Source organism: Lampris incognitus, chromosome 9 (assembly GCF_029633865.1).
Source record: "Lampris incognitus isolate fLamInc1 chromosome 9, fLamInc1.hap2, whole genome shotgun sequence".
NCBI classification, from domain to species: domain Eukaryota; kingdom Metazoa; phylum Chordata; class Actinopteri; order Lampriformes; family Lampridae; genus Lampris; species Lampris incognitus.
The window spans coordinates 53292898-53311738 of record NC_079219.1 but is presented as its reverse complement, the minus strand read 5'-3'; the positions used below and the strand labels follow the sequence as shown (position 1 = coordinate 53311738).

At 46.3% G+C, this 18841-nt stretch overlaps 1 protein-coding gene across 3 annotated transcripts in view; it reads right to left on the bottom strand.

Annotated features, from left to right (window-relative positions):
• Nucleotides 1-471: 471 nt before the first annotated feature.
• The window catches only part of osbpl3b (oxysterol binding protein-like 3b), a 96036-nt gene continuing 77666 nt past the window's right edge, over nucleotides 472-18841 (bottom strand). For all 3 annotated transcript variants that reach the window (XM_056285587.1, XM_056285588.1, XM_056285589.1), the window contains 8 exons: nucleotides 15715-15852; nucleotides 13406-13469; nucleotides 13207-13285; nucleotides 9956-10100; nucleotides 4946-5090; nucleotides 4710-4836; nucleotides 2056-2178; nucleotides 472-1226 (listed from right to left, as the gene is read on the bottom strand). In XM_056285587.1, the coding sequence (XP_056141562.1) occupies nucleotides 1130-1226; nucleotides 2056-2178; nucleotides 4710-4836; nucleotides 4946-5090; nucleotides 9956-10100; nucleotides 13207-13285; nucleotides 13406-13469; nucleotides 15715-15852 (918 nt within the window). In that variant the 3' untranslated portion in view covers nucleotides 472-1129. The remainder of the gene's footprint in view (nucleotides 1227-2055; nucleotides 2179-4709; nucleotides 4837-4945; nucleotides 5091-9955; nucleotides 10101-13206; nucleotides 13286-13405; nucleotides 13470-15714; nucleotides 15853-18841) is intronic.

Sequence of the window (18841 nt, the reverse complement as noted above, 5' to 3'; positions counted from 1 at the left end):
ATTTTTGCCCCAAAGAGTGAATAAATGCTATAATGCAATTTAAAATGCAGTTTCTACCGTTTCTATCAAATTGCAACCCCCCTCCCCCAAGATCAGGTGGAGGGGTCCTCAGGGTAGATCAAAAATACGCAGGGGGTCCAGGACCCCAAAAAGGTTGAGAACCACTGGTGCAGTACACCCCGTATCGAATCCCGCACCGAGCAAGAAATTAACCGGTTACACGTGTAACGGCGCCGGCTGGTCGACCAGCCGGAGTCCAGGCACGTTGACAAAGCAGCCCAGGAGAAGACAGCGCTTGATATTTACTGGAGCTTCATTTATCCTCATCCCGTTTAGACCTCAGACAAGGACACAATGGAAAAATTGGAAATTAAAGAGGGAGCTTTTCAGGTTTCACTTTTGCTTTTATCCTCCACATTCTTTACAGCAACCCCCCCCCCCCCCCCAGACGACTACAACAGTAGTGTCATAATAAACAGAAACAAATTCCGGTTATAAGAAAAGAAAAAAGTATTCTGTAAAGATTTAAGGAAAGACGTTTAAGATAAACAATATTTCACCTTGAAGATGTCTTTTAATGAACTAACGACATAATTATTGAACGTGAAAACTTCAACCAGTTAAGGCATCAAGACAGGTGCAGGATAGTTTCGTGTGACAAGGCTTTGTTTCTCCTCAGAGGTAGAGAATGTCCATGTAAAGATGACATTTACGGTGACCAACAGGGCCAATAATAAATAAAGCAAGTGTAGTGCAGCGAGAAATTAAGATATTTTTTTTTTCCATGACCTCAGCGTTCAGAATCCCCTCGGCACCTTCTCGTACCACAAAGCTTTTCTGTGGTCGTCTTTATCGGTACCGTGTAGCGTAACGCGCAGAAACCTGCGCAAACTTTGCATAAATTCATCGACATTCATATAATATGGTTGTATAAATATCTTAACACAACATAGATGCACATTTACTATTTAAGGCAAAATGTTTGAACAAATGCAACAAAGATGACTGACAACCATTAATGATTGCAGAACAACGACTGGCAGACTATGGAGGACGGCGCAGGACCAGAACCGCTCCGGGTTCCAGTTACAGAACTAGGAGTTTGAACGTGCGTCCTGCAGGAAACGGGTCACCACAGCACAGGGAAGTCCAAGTGAACTAAGCCAGGCATCTTCCTTTGGTCCCAGTAAGTGTTGTTACTGATCCAGGTGTCGTCCTTTGACTTCCTGTAAAGACCCAAACAAATAAAGTTTATGCACATTACTATCCCTCCATTCTATCCATTATCCAAGCCGCTTGTCCTAATCGGGGTCACGGGGATGCTGGAGCCTATCCCAGCAGTCATTGGGCGGCAGGCGGGGAGACACCCTGACAGGTCGCCAGTCCATCACATCCCCCCCCACACATTCACACCTAGGGACAATTTAGAACAGCCAATTCACCTGACCTACATGCCTTTGGACTGTGGGAGGAAACTGGAGCACCCGGAGGAAACCCACGCAGACACGGGGAGAACATGCAAACTCCACACAGAGGACGACCCGGGACGACCCCCCCCCCAAGACTGGACAACCCTGGGGTTCGAACCCAGGACCTTCTTGCTGTGAGGCGACCACGCTAACCACTGCGCCACCGTGCCACCCATTTATTATTACTAAATATTGAGATATAACTAAATATTGAGAAAGCCATTCAAAGATGCTTTAATCAATACTTTCATTTTATACAGCCGAGTCAACTGTAGGTGGCGTGATAAACAATACTGAGTGACTACTGCACTGCTAACATGAAGCCTGAACATGCATCACGGTGTGTGAAGCGGAACTGGGAAAAATAATTCATCACATGCCCCATCTGCCAAATAACTGATGACCGTTTGTGAGCAGATCGCGTATTGTTTGGTAGCATTTATGGACATTATTTCTCTGTCACAAACTTTGAACCCCGAGCCATGACTTCTTAACTCAAAACACACAAGGTTAAAACAGCTGTTTTACCTTTGTTAGGGATTAAAGGCCTCAAGGTGTGTTGGCATGCAGATATATATTACCCTACCTGAAGAATCGGGGCTGATGTGCTTCGCTGTTCTCCTCCAGGACTCTCCTCCTGTCCCTCTGCAGCTGTTCAATCCTCTGTTTCTGCTCCTCGGCGGCCTCCAAGTGCCCCTCCTCCAGGAGTCTGCCAGCCAGCCAGACAGATTAGTTTAGGGAGAGCATAATGAAACATGTGGGGGTATAAAGAGGATATACTGAGGACGTGACAAAGTACACTGAGGAAACATTTAAGTGAGGGGTAAATACGAAGAGATTCGGCACCTTTGGCTCTGAAGTACCACAAACTGATTTTAATCATCTGTCTTGGTTACCTGCAGGTTTTTAGCCCTTTACGTCACCCTTTCCCCTGCTTGGGTTTTCTTTTTTGGGGGGGGGCCTCCCCTATTTTTCTCCTAATTGTACTTGGCAAATTACCACACTCTTCCGAGCCGTCCCGGTCGCTGCTCCACCCCCTCTGCCAATCCGGGGAGGGCTGCAGACTACCACATGCCTCCTCCGATACATGTGGAGTCGCCAGCTGCTTCTTTTCACCTGACAGTGAGGAGTTTCACCAGGGGGACGTAGCGCATGTGAGGATCACGCTATTCCCCAGTCCCCCCCCCCCCGAACAGGCGCCCCAACCGACCAGAGGAGGCGCGAAGTGCAGCGACCAGGACACATACCCACATCCGGTTTCCCACCTGCAGACACGGCCAATTGTGTCTGTAGGGACACCCGACCAAGCTGGAGGTAACACGGGGATTCGAACCGCCGATCCCTGTGTTGGTAGACAACAGAATAGACCGCCACGCCACCCGGACGCCGCCTCCACTGCTTGGGTTTGGAGGCCTGTTTCAGCCGTGTGCTCATGTGATGCTCTGTGCCCCATTAGTTCAGTTTTATAGCTCCAGTATGAAACATGGCCAAGGGAAGCACGCTTACAAATAGTCCTCATCAAATCAGCATTTCTTCCTTTCTGTCTGTTACCAGAAAAGTTCTTGCTAACCCATAGCATTTGCGCTAAACATTTAATGATATTAATTAATTAATGATTATTGAATAATGGATCTAAAATAACCGATGCTCGCCCAATCTCAAACCTCACAACACGCGTCAAACACGTCATAAGTGTCTGAATGTCCCAACAAAGCCAACAATATGTGTAAAATCTCACAACTCGTGTCCTGAGTTCTGCTCTCATCGTGGTCAGGCTCGTAGGTGAGGTGTGACGAGACACGTTCTGACAGGCCGTGATGTCACACAGTCTGGTTTCTGAAATACAACTCCCCCTAATACCGTCTCACAGCTTGTTAATCATCTGTGTCCAGGTCTGCAGACGGACGGTAAATGAGCAGAGTCGATGCATTGTAAAGGTCTGCCTTGGTGCTCTCTTATTCTGTCAGACACAAATCAAACTGAGAGCTCCTGAAATCCACGGTGTCTGATGATAAACAATCACATGAGTCAAACATTATAGCCCACGATGATCTAGATCATCCATCCCACCCTCGCTTGACACTTTTCCAGGAACAGACACAGGATGTTGCCCACATGCGCAAGAAAGCAATAATTCTTCTATGCATTCATTCATTCATTCATTCATCACCAGCCGCCTCTCCGGGGTCGGGTCGCAGTGGCAGTAAGCTAAGTAGGGCACTCCAGATGTCCCCCTCCCCAGCAACACCCTCCAGCTCCTCGTGGGGGATCCCAGGCGTTCCAAGGCCAGATTGGACATGTAGTCCCTCCAGCGAGTTCTGGGTCTACCCCGGGGTCTCCTCCCAGTTGGACGTGTCCGGAAAATCTCCAAAGGAAGGCGCCCAAGAGGCATCCTAATCAGATGCCTGAACCACCTCAACTGGCTCCTTTCGATGCGAAGGAGCAGCGGCTCTACTCCGAGATCCCTCTGGATGTCCGAGCTCCTCGCCCTATCTCTAAGGCTGAGCCCAGACACCCTACAGAGGAATCTAATTTCAGCCGCTTGTATCTGTGATCTCACCCTTTCGGTCACTACCCAAAGCTCATGACCATAGGTGAGGGTTGGAACGAAGATTGACTGGTAAATTGAGAACTTTGCCTCCCAGCTCAGCTCCCTCTTCACCACAACAGCCCGGTACAACGTCTGCATTACTGCTGATGCTGCGCCAATCTGCCTGTCAATCTCCCGCTCCATCCTACCCTCACTCGTGAACAAGACCCGGGGATACTTGCACTCCTCCACTTGAGGCAACAACTCATCCCCAACCCGGAGGGAGCAATCCACCATCTTCCGGTAGAGAACCATGGCCTCAGATTTGGAGGTGCTGACTCTCATCCCAACCATTACACACTCGGCTGCAAACCGCCCCAGTGCATGCTGCAGGTCATGTTCTGATGAAGCCAACAAAACTACAACATCTGCGAAGAGCAGAGATGCAATTCTGAGGTTCCCAAAATGGACACACTCCTCACCTTGGCTGCGCCTTGAGATCCTGTTCATGAATATCACAAACAGAATCGGAGACAAGGGACAACCTTGGCGGAGTCCGACACTCACCGAAAACATGTTTGACTTTGTGCCAAGAATGCGGACACAGCTCTCAGCGGATGGCTATGCAGTGAACTGAAAACCAGTGGCTACTGCTGAGAAGGTTTATTACATTACAGATACAAAAACTTTTTTTTTTTTTAGCTTTTTACCTTTGGTCTGGACGTAGTCTGGTGTCTGTGGGTGGTAGCAGCAGTTTTAGGGAGGGGTTCAACTCATTCAGCTCAATGGCAAATTTGGTGAAGCCGTAGTACTGTTCATGGTCCGGTGGCATCGCATCTGCATCGCATATATGGAAAAATACACATAACCAAGGAGACGGTGCTTGGACGACATTATATTTGGGCAGAAGGCGATAACTTCAAATGCAAGTTGTGATTTGTCGTACTCGCTCTCCAAATGCAGGTGGCTGAAGGCGGCGCCCCACAATAAACACCCTCATGCCATTTTCCAAACAGTCTGTGGATGACCTTCCCTTTGCGATCTGTGACAGTTCCCTCCACCTCATTCACACTTGAGTTCCAGTACTTGGCCTGTAAAAACAAACAAAAAAAGAGTTGCAAGTCTGTAATTCCATAACACATAAGGGTTTGTTGTGGAAATAACAATCGAAGAAGTGCAACAGTCATCCCTTCCATGTGAACTGCATGGTGTTGCAGGGGGGGAGTTTCATCCTTGAGACCCAGCCGGTGGGTGCATTTGTTGCCTCTGCAGCAGACATTACAGAGTCGGAGCTGTTTCCAGACAGCACGCTACCACAGAAATCCCTGATGTGCCTTCGAGAAGAAAACCTTTATGAACTACCTTCACAGCCTGTACAACCGGCTTCAGAACTGGACCTTGTGAACTAGAAATAGAAGATGCAAAAGATGCCTGACAACTAAATTCTGACATTTTACAGAAGAAAGATTCTTCAGTCCTAAAATATCCCATTAGAATATTTTTTAGTAAAATATCTTTATTTTTTTCTTGTGTGTTAGAACCTGAGGAATGCTTTCAGCGAGGTTTTAGTGAATTTGAACCCTTTGAAGCATGAAATACAAGCCCGCTGTCCGAGTCGAGTCTCGAATCCCCAGTGTTCGAGTCTGAGTCCAAGTCTGAGTCCCCAAAGAATAGTCCAAGTTGAGTCCGAGTCAAGTCCCCATTACTTGAGTCTGAGTCATCAAGGTTGAGTCTGAGTCGAGTTCCAAGATGGGCTCCAGTGCTCCACTCTGGCACCGCAAAAAAGCTGCCATACAAATAAAAACGGTCGACATGAAACAAAATGACACAGCTGTCACCACTTCAAAGGGAGTTTATTTACCCTGTGACACAGCAGCCAAACAAAAAAACTAACAAAAACAAAAAAACAGTCTTTATCAATTAACAAGTCCGAGTCCTCATCTCCAACTTCCGAGTCCGAATGCAGTCAATGCTCGAGTCCAAGTCCGAGTCATCAGTGCTCAAGTCCGAGTCGAGTCACGAGTCCTGAAAATCAGGACTTGAGTCAGACTCGAGTCCGAGTCCTGGACTTGAGTACTACAACACTGCCCACTGTATGATGTCCACTGCAGTGGACACTGGGTCAAAAATGTCCGTTTTTGATTATTTGCACATTGAGCTCAGAGCTCATTCCCATTGGTTTTAAATGGAGGACTTCCGGGAGGATAGTTAGCGGTCACACTGCGCATCTGCACAAGTACACACACACACACACACACACACACACACACACACACACACACACACACACACACAAGTCTGCAATAGAAAAATGTGTGCAAGAATCTGGAAGGCTCCAGCAAGGCTGGATCGCTGCAGCGGATCCTTGGGGAGCACAGCCCGGAACGACACTCCAGGTGTGGCGACAGGCAGAGCTTGAGCAGTGTGGAGCCTCTGAATGGACATTCGGTGGTGCGAGGCCGGCTTTCAGTGTGTGTGCCCCCGCTAACGGCGGTTGTGTGTCCCAGTGATGGAGGGGCAAAGACAGCAAATAGACAACGATTATCCTGTTGTCTACTACAGAGGACATCTTGTAAAATATGAATAGGATTAAGTTCTAACATTTTTTTCTTTGCCATGGCGGGGCGGCATGGCCTCAGGAGGTCAAGCGGGTCGTCTGGTAATCGGAAGGTCGCTGGTTCGATCCCCGGCTCCTGCAGAGAGCGTGTCAAAGTGTCCTTGAGCAAGACACTGAACCCCTGACTGCTCCTGATGAGCAGGTTGGCACCTTGCGTGGCAGCCTCCACCATCAGTGTGTGAAATGGTGAATGTGAGGCATCCACTGTAAAGTGTTTTGAGTGGTCGGTAGACTGGAAAGGCGCTACATAAATGCAGCCTATTTACCATTTTTACCACCCCAACACTTGATTTATGTAGAAAAAAAAATCAAAATTAAATAACTTTTTTTCCCCCTGGGTCTCAGAGGGATATGGACAGACAGACTACACTTTGCAGGCGTGTTAACTGCCAGCAGCCAGCAGGGGTCGTTGTTCAGTCGACCGTCAGTTCTCTGTTGCCGGGCTAGACGGTGAGGAGGCATAATGAGCTCTGGCATGTTTTGACCTGTTATGCTGCACAGCTTCGGGAGGCAGGAGGCCTTTCAGCCAGCCACCCACTGCAACCAATTAACCTTCTGCTTCTCACTGAAGAGCACAGACTCCGAGGCGTCCGGGGGCATCTCCCCTCTCTCCGCTACAAACTAGTGAGGATGATGTGGGGCGATGATGATGATGATGATGATGAGTGAGAATGATGGCTAAGGAGAAAACTAAAGCCTTTATTACAACCAGGGGTGACAAAGATATGTCTATCGCTTGTTTCGCTTGTTCCTCTCGCTTTTTTGTCCCCTTGCGGAGTTCACAGAGGAACTAGTAAGGAAAATAGAGGAAGACGGAGACAAAGAGCGAAAGTGGGTGAGACGGAGAGGCGTGGGGGTGGGTGTGCGCGTGCGTGAGAGAGAGAGAGAGAGAGAGAGAGAGAGAGAGAGAGAGAGAGAGAGAGAGAGAGAGAGAGAGAGAGAGAGAGAGAGAGAGAGAGAGAATATTAAGGAAATTAATGAAGTCCTGCTCACATATTCTTAGCATAACTATCCGTGTGCGTCTTGGCACCGAGTCCAGAGTGACAAAGCAACACCCCTTTAACGACTCGTATAGCTCAGTTATTATCAAAACCTCTGATATTTGCCTAGAGCAGCCATTTCTTGGAGACAAGCCCCATACTTACTGTAAGGACACTTATGCTATATTCTAATTAATACCAGCACTTGGTGCAGTATGTGAATATACTGTCACTAAGTTAAATAGAGAGCCACTATTTCATATTTCTGTGCTATTGTAAATCTGCCAAGTCACCCCCATAGACAGACACTAACTTAGGTAGCGTTCTTGGTGCTTTTGTAAGCTGGTTCCTACATATTGTGCGTGGCTTTAATTTCTTCTGCTAATGAAAACTTGTCATCCATCCACCCCATTATCCAAGCCGCTTATCCCAATCGGGGTCGCGGGATGCTGGAGCCTATCCCAGCAGTCATTGGGCGGCAGGTGGGGAGAAACCCTGGATAAGCCGCCAGGCCATCACAGGCCCCCCCCACCACACACACACACACACACACACACACACACACACACACACACACCTAGGGACAATTTAGTACGGCCGATTCACCTGACCTACATGTCTTTTTGGACTGTGGGGGAAACCGCAGCACCCGGAGGAAACCCACGCAGACACGGGGAGAACATGCAAACTCCACATAGAGGACGACCTGGGAGGAGCCAGATGAGATGAGAGGAGGGGATGGTGGAGGGGGGAGGAGCCAGATGGCATGAGAGGAGGGCATGGTGGGGGAGGAGCCAGATGAGATGAGAGGAGGGGATGGTGGAGGGGGGAGGAGCCAGATGGCATGAGAGGAGGGGATGGTGGAGGGAGGAGCCAGATGAGATGAGAGGAGGGCATGGTGGGGGAGGAGCCAGATGAGATGAGAGGAGGGGATGGTGGAAGGGGGGGGGGGAGCCAGATGGCATGAGAGGAGGGGATGGTGGGGGAGGAGCCAGGTGGCACCATGGGGTTGAGGCTTGGTGGAATTTTTTTTAACAAGAAATAACTTAAAATAGGAAACAATAAAGTAAAACAAATAGAACTGAGAAAAGCCAACAAAGCTGAGTAAAGTGTGGCGCTTGTGTGTTTGTGCACGTGTGTGTGCGTGTGTGTGGGGGGGCAGCTGGTCATGCAAGTAAATCAGACAGAAATGTAACGCTACAGTCACACATGCACGAGATTAACCATGGCGAATATTCGCCTCCCAAGCGAAGGGGCGAATAAAACATTCACTTCCGGTGGCGAAGGAAATTTGCATCCTCGCCTCACGTGAAGTTCAACTTTGACCGACAAATCCATAGCCTCAACCAATAGCAAAGAAGTGTGTGTGGTTGACCACACATGGCTGTAACTGGCTGTAGTGTCCTTAGTGAGCCAGGATGGAGGGGATGTTGTTTGTTTGTGTGTCTAACCAGCCGGTATTGTGCGACATTGCCCATGAAAACTACAAATTGTCCCACAAGAGAGGTGCTGCCTGGCTGGCAGCGAGTCGAGAGACAGGCGTTGGACGCAAATAACTCGAAAAATGTATTAAGAACATCAATTCATATTTTGTGGTATACAAATACAACTTGTACACCAACAGTCTTCCTCCGTATTTGTCCATAAAACTTTGCTAACATGTACAAGTGAGACAATTAAGTGAAAACATTTGTTTATCTTTCTCTGGACTACAGTGCACAAAACCAACAGCCGCTCATGTGTGACCGACAACCACAGCCACTCAGATGGACTACAAACCAGCAAACTGATTTCTGTGTGAGTCACACCCTGCACTGCCCACATCCAGCATGACAAAATATGAATTTCGTGCGACTGCAGCCTAAAGGGGAAGGGGACGGTGAAAAGTAGAGCTGATCAGAATCAGAATCATGTTTACTGGCCATGCAGGTTTGCACTACATGGAATTGGACTCCGGTTTCGTGGCTCTCTCAAGTGTACTTAACAACACCACGACACAACAACTTTCAGATATAGACACAAAGATTGACTTATACAGGCGAACAAAAGTAATTAAGTTTCCTTTATTGATCCCCTTGGGGAAATTAAATGACTGCAAATTAACCTATCCAAGCTGTGATCTGCCAACTCCACAGATCCGGGTGCTGCGCTTTCCTCCCACAGTCCAGAGACATGGAGGTCAGCTGAATTGGTGAGTGTCCCAGTAAGCAGCTAAGGAAAGTAAAAATTTGTACATTTTCCTGTGTGAAAAACTCCCAAATAAAAACAAATTCCCACTTGGAATCTGATTTACATAAAATGAACCCTGCGTGTCTGAAACTCGACGGGCACTCAGAAGGTTACTGTGCGTTCGCCTCACCTTGACAAAGGTGATCTTGCACTGGCAGGCGTCGCTGCTGGAGTTTTTGATGCTGATCTCCCCGTAGTGCTCGATCCAGCGCTGCCCGCTCAGGATGTTGTGAATGCAGGAAGTCACCTTGTTCCACTCATAGTGGTCTCCAAATCTGGTGGGAGGAATCAATACACCGTACTCGTGTTTGTGCGGTTTGTATACCTGCAGACTGTAGATGCTGCAGTTCAGCGTGTGTGTGTACGTGTGTTCTTGTTCAGCTCTATTTCTGAGAGTTAATTTTAGTTTTTAACCTTAAACTTGTAATATCAAATCGCAAACCTTTTCGTATAACTTTTTCATATAAAAGAAATGTCTGTTTGACACTATCTATCACTGACCGTGTTAAAAAACTAAGCTCTGAATCAGCGAACGCTTTTGTTTCTGAAAGCATCTGCATTTTAAAAATGGTATCAGTGGTACGGTATCACTTCCCACGAAAAAATCTCAAGCTGCCCACATGAACTATGCTAGGAACAGTCATGGTTTCCTTCAGTCACCAGAGAGGATATGGTGCGACTTCCTCTCTGGTGGACCAGAGGGAAGCATTAAGATAGTCAGCTAGCAACAGACAGCAACCTAACAGACCTCTTCTCCAGGGTGAACAGGTTACTCAACCCACATGAAACCAATATGACCAGCAGCCTTTCTAATGAACAAGCTCTGCTATTTTTTAAGTTTTTCCAACTCAAAAATTAGTACCATTCATGAGCAGCTGGCCTCTGCTAACATCATGCAGACTGACTTGCCATCAGCAAGCGCAATGAAACTGTCCCCATCCACTGTCCTATGTGACTTCTGTCTTCCAAGTGAAAATCACATTTTTGAACTTTTTACTAAGTCCAATACCTCCACATGTCACCTGGATCCAATTTCCACAAATAGGAGGCCCATTTGAGAATGGGTGAAATTCGGGACAGGGGAGTTGGGGGTGGGCCTGGTCATGTGGCCACGGTGGGCATGGCCTCCAGTGCATTACATTCAATGTCAGTGAACAGTAACAGTAAAACACATGAAAGTCAAAAATCAACACTAAAATTTATTATTTTGTTCATGAACATGAAGTGAACTGTCTGTCATTAGGAAAAAGAAACCATGACTATGTTGTATGTAACAGTGTATAAATAATTATCCATTACATAAATTCATTTTATTTTATTCATTTGCCTGTCTCATATGTCTGCGCGACGCTGCCTGCAGCTACACTTTCCCTGTCCTCAGACTGCAACTTGCTAAGCATTGCCGCTATGCGTAGTTATTTATCAATTCATGGCACTACTGTACACGGCTAAAAAACCACAACAACCAAAAGTCACGTAGGCTACGGGACAATAGTGCCCATCTGTGGGCAACACCACAACAATGTTTCACAACAACCAGTATTTAATTATTAAGCTATAACTAATTAAAACGTGGGTTTAGTCTAATTTTTGGGACAAACAGGACAGGATTCGGGACAACTGCTTGTAATTCGGGACTGTCTGGTAACCCTACCCACAACCCTAGTTAAAGCATGTTCAGCCTCTATCATCCACCTGATAACCTCCATCATCAACTCCTCTCTCCACTGGTACAGTTCCCACTTCACAAAAGGTTGCCATAATCAGACCAACTCTGAAAAAACCTGGTTTAGACTCTAATGACCAAAATAACTACCGGCCTATTTCCAATTTACCATTCATCTCCAAAATTCTTGAGAGGGTAGTTGCACCTCAACTCCAGATCTACCTTGGTAACAATAATCACTTTGAACAATTCCAATCTGGCTTTTGCCTCAAACATAGTACAGAAACAGCCCTGGTTAAGATCACTAACGACCTCCATCATGCAGCTGATTACGGTCTGTTCTCTATCCTCATCCTCCTTGACCTCACCGCAGCCTTTGATACTTTAACCCATCACCTCCTCATGGATCGCCTGGCTAGCATTGGAGTTGTGGGCACTGTGTATCAGTGGTTTGCTTCCTAGCTTGCAGACAGGACACATTTTGTACAGATTCAGAATTACTGGTCAGAAAGCTTAATAGTGTATCATGGAGTTCCACAGGGTTCAGTGTTGGGGCCACTCTTGTTTTCTTTACCTCCCCCCTCTTGGCAACATCTTGTGGCACTATGGAATCCATTTTCACTGTAATGCTGATGATACACAGCTTTATGTGTATCATATCATACCACTCAGCCTTCTTCTACTCTCCACTCCATTACCCTCACTGCTTTTCTCCATGATTTGCAGATATGGATGGCAAACAATTATCTGAAATTCAACAGTAGCAAAACTGAGTTATTCTTCATTGGCACTAAATGTACACGCTCAAAAACTAAAATTTGCCCACTCCCTATTGCTGAAGCCGCCATACCTGTCTCCAAACAGGTTAATAGCCTTGGTTTTATCCTGGACAGTACCCTAACTTTTTCCAGTTCTATAAACAATGTCTCCCAGATATATTTTTTCCATCTGTGAAACATCTCCAGACTACACCTTCCTTTAACACAACACTCCACAGAAGTCTTAGTTAAAGCCTTGGTCACATCACGCATTGACTACTGCAATATGATCCTGGCAGGCATTGCCAACAAACTTATTCACCAACTTCAACTCATCCAGATTATTACATATTCAAAGTCCACTGAACATGTCACTCCCCTGCTTATTCAATTACACTGGCTCCCTGTGTCACAACAGATTAACTTTAAGGTGAAAGTACTTTTTTTTTTTTGGTAACATCATTATGAAGTAAATGTTGATATTGCACAGTGTAATGGCTATAGAATATGGACACCACTGGTGTTTAGATTGGTTCTCTTTAAGTTTCGCCTTCACGATGCAATTCTGTCTGCCACCTTGAGTCTTATGAAAGGTGCCATTAAATAAAATGTATTATTATGATTATTATTTATTACAGTGGAAATCTTCAAGATTGCCACCTTGAGTGAGCACATTTTTGCAGAGTGGGGACATTTTAGCTGGTCTTCACTTATTCAAGGGTCTGTCTTAGTGTTAAGATTTGTGTTTAGGGTTAAGGTTGGGCATGTCGTTTTGATAGTTATGGTTAGGGGCTTGGGGCTAGGGAATAAATGTAGTCAGTTAGGGTCCTTGCAAGTGTAGAAAAACAAATGTGTTTTTATGTGTGTGTGTGTGTGTGTGTGTGTGTGTGTGTGTGTGTGTGTGTGTGTGTGCGCGCGCAAACAATCCGCTCCATGAGTGAATTAAGAGTGACTCACCCAGGCAGGGTTACATGTGTAGTGCCAACGGGGACGATCTCCATTGACTTCCCCCAAAATTTGTTTTTCCATCTCATGTCTACAGAATCAATGACAGACCAGTCATTACCTGATGACTACACCAAGTCCTGTTAGAATCTGTATGGTCACTGTGTGTGACTCGAAACACTTAATGTGGAGGAATTCCCGACTGACCCACCTTGCCAAAAGATGAAGTTTCTAGACTCTGCATGGCAAGCTGAAACAGGTGGGTGATGGCTGACCTGAGGATGAAAGAGGAGTTAATAGACAACACTGCAAAGAGGCGGGGTGCTAACAACGTAGAGAAGTCCTCGCACTGGATCAAGGGCACTCAAAGCAGAACTTTAAATCAAAAACAATACAGAAGTACACAGAGCGCTTTTTTACATGTCTCCAATGGACTTGTGGCTCAAGTCTAATGAACACAAATTCCACAAGTCTTTATTCGCTTGGACTCAACAATGCTTCACATCCATGCCACTGTGTGTGCCCTTGTTCATTTAAACTTTACCTAACCAGGTCAAATAAGGGTTAAATAAAAGTAAAGAGAATGAAAATATATTTTTCATGCGAGACCTGGCCGCGGAGTGGCTGCATTAAAAAAAACTAACGAAAAACAAAAGACATAAAGCCCTTGCACAGGATAGATAATACACAAAATGGAGCAGGCTATAGAATAGTGGAATAAGTCTGATGCAGTTTAACAGGGTTAAAATATTGCTGATGCTAGCTTGCTATGTAAAACAGAAACAGGTTGTAGTTTAACAGGTTAAAATATTGTTGATGCTAGCTAGCTAGGAAAAACAGAAACAGGTTCTAACAGTATTGTTCCCAGGGTTCTTAAAGTTGCTATGTGTAATATTTTGGTTTACCTGAAGCATAACATGACTAGTAATTATTAGCAGGGGTTGTAGAGTAGTAGTGACTGAAATAAAGTGAAAAATCCATCCCTCCCTGATCAATGCAGGCAGGCTCCAGCCACTCTTCTGCACATGTTTTGGACATGTTCAAAGCTTTACACGTTCTGGCAAACCATCTTTGAGACCTTCTGTAAAATATTTGGAAAAGCAGCAGCACCGTCTCCATTCATTGCACTGTTTGGTGTGGCCTCAGTGGACACCCCTCTTAGTAGATGGGAAATCAGCATGTTGGCCTTATACACTCTTTTGGCCAGGAGACAGATACTGTTTAAATGGAAAGACCCAATGCCACCGACATATAGTCATTGGATCAGGGAAGTCAGGCACCATCTCAATGGGAGAAGATTAGATATACTGTCAGAGGGTCCACTAGGAAATTTCATACTATTTGGCAACCTTTTTTAACCTTTGTTGAGGATATGGAAGCTGACAGCATGACAATGTAACCCTTCTTTTCCCTTGTTTTTAATATAATTTCATTTTACTTGTGCTATTTGTTTTCGTTTTATGGATGTCTTGCTATACAAAATATTTATATGTGCACGTCTGGTATTTCGGGGGTGGGGGTGGTGGAATTGGTTAAGTTTTTTCTGTTCTGTTGGCCTTGTTTGGACTGGTGATATAATGTGAAAATAAAAATAAAAAGACCTTGATCAAAAAAAAAAACTCATTCCCTCCACTCAACTCCTTGACACTATGAGGTGCAGTGGCTTTGCTAGCTGTGCTACCCATTACCATTTGCACTCTTGTATAATTTTTCAAATATGTTTTTATATTTTCGAATTTTTATATTCTGTATGTACTGTCATAGAGTATTGTCCATATTTGCACTGCGTTGTCCTGCTATGTTTATATCATGCACTGCGTTGTCCTGCTATGTTTAAGTCATGCACTGTGTCAACAGTGGTATTTTCATCAAGTCAGTTTATGCAAAATTTTAGTACGTTTCAAATGGGAATGGGCTGAATGTGAACACTGGTTTTCCAAAATAAAAGTCCCAAGTATCGCAAAGAAGCTTTTACACTCGCTTGAGGTGATCTTTGCTTTTTTGATGAGGAGTTTCTGTACTAAATGGCAGATGGAAACGCATTTGCCAAATTCAAAATGAAATGTGAATAGAATTTAATCACGTGACCAGCTGTTTCTTCATCTTAACTGGTCCAACTTTGTTGTGGGTGTTGAATTATGGACATGGGATGTAGGACACGTCAAACAACATTGTGAGTTTTATTTGCTTCAAAAAATTTGATGGAAACGCAACTAATTCACATTTCATTTTTTGCGACTTTTAGAAAAGTCCTCAAAAAATGTTGCTTTTCATTTGAATGGAAACCTGCCAACTGTCTGCAATTTATGTCGTACATGGATGCTGCGCTGTAGGGACCGGCGAATAAGGCTTTTCATTACGCTGTAGTGGTATAACGGCAATAAGGTCGAAATGAATTTAACTGGATTGACGTCCCAGATTTTTGTATTCAAATACTTTGGACTAAATGTATTTAACTAAATACATTTTGAGAGTTTTCAGGATAGAATTACAACTGATTAGCTTTTTTTCCATGCCTACCTGTTCTGCGACGAAGCGAAAGCCCTTATCGGGCCGGTCGCACTCGTAGGTCTCTCCCAGGATGGGGTTGAACGGTTTCCCTCCAGCTCTGTAGTAGCTACACGCGTACCCTGACACAGCAAACGTAGCTACGTACACCTAGACACACAAAAGAACCAGTTCACTTCACTGCATTTTCAACGGTCATCACTTTCAGGGTTTATTTTTGGCAGCTCCGCCTCTATTAGAGAGCAAAGAGAGAGGAGAGGAATGAGCTGGGGAATGAGAGAGAAGACGACACATAGCTAAGGCCCCGGGCCACAGTTAAATACCTGACAGAGAGTCTAGGCCTGAGCCAAGATGGTGCAATACACATCAATAACTGAGGAATGAGGACACCCACTTTTTATGTTTTGTTCTGAAGTCGTAGACTGAGTCATTAAACTCCCCCTTAACTAAAGTCAAGTCTGATGAGTCAGTAGAACAGAATGGGAGAGTAAAGTTTACCTTGAGAAGAGTGGAATAAATTATTACGAACTCCTCAACTGACACTTGTCGTTATTACAGCCTCTGGCACTCGCGCCGCCTTCACCCCACCACCACCACCAGTGTCAAGGCCCCATTCAGGGCTCCCCGGGTAAAATCTCAGAATCTGAATTAATTTATGGGGTCTTACACCCTTTAAATTGTTATCAGTGATGGGGTGAATGCCCATGTTGTTTTAAATATTGTATTAAACAATGTTTCTGCTTCACCTTTGTTGTTGTGTATCGTTCCTGATTGAAGTAAAGATTCATTTCCTGTTCTTTTTTGTTGTTGTTGTTGTAATTTTCCCCTTTTTCTCCCCAATTGTATCCGGCCAATCACCCCAAGCTGCTCCACCCCCTCTGCCGATCCAGGGAGGGCTGCAGACTACCACATGCCTCCTCCCATACATGTGGAGTCGCCAGCTGCTTCTTCTCACCTGACAGTGAGGAGTTTCACCAGGGGGGACGTAGCGCGTGGGAGGATCACGCTATTCCCCCCAGTTCCTCCCTCCGAACAGACACCTCGACCGACCAGAGGAGGCGCTAGTGCAGCGACCCACGTACCCACATCCGGCTTCCCACCCGCAGACACAGCCAATTGTGTCTGCAGGGACGCCCGACGAAGCTGGAGGTAACATGGGGATTCGAACCAGCGATCTCAGTGTTGGTAGGCAATGGAATAGACCGCTACGCTACCCGGACACCCTCTAATTTCCTATCCTGCTCAAAAGTCCAGGACTATGAAGCTCAGAGACCTTTCAGTGATCTGGACCAAATGGTCCATTCTGACGAGGACTCTCGTGAGCCAAACGCTGTGTATGAGAACCCTCGTTTGACAGCAGTCTCACAGCAGGTTTTATTTCCCCCATCGGTTGGTGTGGGGCGACACGCCGCAGTCTGGGCCAAAAACTCCTCTCATGGCTCCTTCATCGAAATCTCAAAATCCAGGGTCACTTCTACACCAACAAACCCCAGTGCATATGGAGGGGGGCATCAAGAGCATCACAGAATACATCAGAATCCCCCAGGGGTCCGACTCTTCCTGATGCTCTTTACACCTTTTATGCTCATTCTGAGGAGTCCAACACCTCTCCTGGCTCCGGGATCACCCCCCTCCAGGTGAGCTGCCCCTCAGTGTGACTACAGTAGATGTGAGGAGGACCCTGCAGAAAGTCAACCCCTGCAGGCTTACCCCCCTCCAGGTGAACTGCCCCTCGGTGTGACTACAGTAGATGTGAGGAGGACCCTGCAGAAAGTCAACCCCCGCAGGCTTACCCCCCTCCAGGTGAACTGCCCCTCGGTGTGACTACAGTAGATGTGAGGAGGACCTTGCAGAAAGTCAACCCCTGCAGGCTTACCCCCCTCCAGGTGAACTGCCCCTTGGTGTGACTACAGTAGATGTGAGGAGGACCCAGCAGAAAGTCAACCCCTGCAGGTTTACCCCCCTCCAGGTGAACTGCCCCTCGGTGTGACTACAGTAGATGTGAGGAGGAACCTGCAGAAAGTCAACCCCTGCAGGCTTACCCCCCTCCAGGTGAACTGCCCCTTGGTGTGACTACAGTAGATGTGAGGAGGACCCTGCAGAAAGTCAACCCCCGCAGGCTTACCCCCCTCCAGGTGAACTGCCCCTCGGTGTGACTACAGTAGATGTGAGGAGGAACCTGCAGAAAGTCAACCCCTGCAGGATCACCCCCCTCCAGGTGAACTGCCCCTTGGTGTGACTACAGTAGATGTGAGGAGGACCCTGCAGAAAGTCAACCCCCGCAGGCTTACCCCCCTCCAGGTGAACTGCCCCTCGGTGTGACTACAGTAGATGTGAGGAGGACCTTGCAGAAAGTCAACCCCTGCAGGCTTACCCCCCTCCAGGTGAACTGCCCCTTGGTGTGACTACAGTAGATGTGAGGAGGACCCAGCAGAAAGTCAACCCCTGCAGGTTTACCCCCCTCCAGGTGAACTGCCCCTCGGTGTGACTACAGTAGATGTGAGGAGGAACCTGCAGAAAGTCAACCCCTGCAGGCTTACCCCCCTCCAGGTGAACTGCCCCTTGGTGTGACTACAGTAGATGTGAGGAGGACCCTGCAGAAAGTCAACCCCCGCAGGCTTACCCCCCTCCAGGTGAACTGCCCCTCGGTGTGACTACAGTAGATGTGAGGAGGACCTTGCAGAAAGTCAACCCCTGCAGGCTTACCCCCCTCCAGGTGAACTGCCCCTCGGTGTGACTACAGTAGATGTGAGGAGGACCTTGCAGAAAGTCAACCCCCGCAAGGCCGCAGGCCCGGAAAACATCCCAGGCCAAGTCCTCAAGGACACCAGTTCTGAGTTGCTATGAGACATCTTTAACTCCTTAAACTAATTTTGTGAAACAACATTATCATGCTGTTATTTAAAAGACAGCAACAACCAAATTGTAAATTTAACTGTATGTATGCAGCATTTCCTTTATTTTATCACATTTTATAGATGTTTTCAACAATGACAATTTTTAATTCTACTGAATTTTGCTGTAAAATCACAACAACAACATATATATATATATATATATATATATATATATACAAGGAATAGCTGTACTTTCACAATAATTAATTGTTGAATTATATATAATATTTTACTGTAATTTT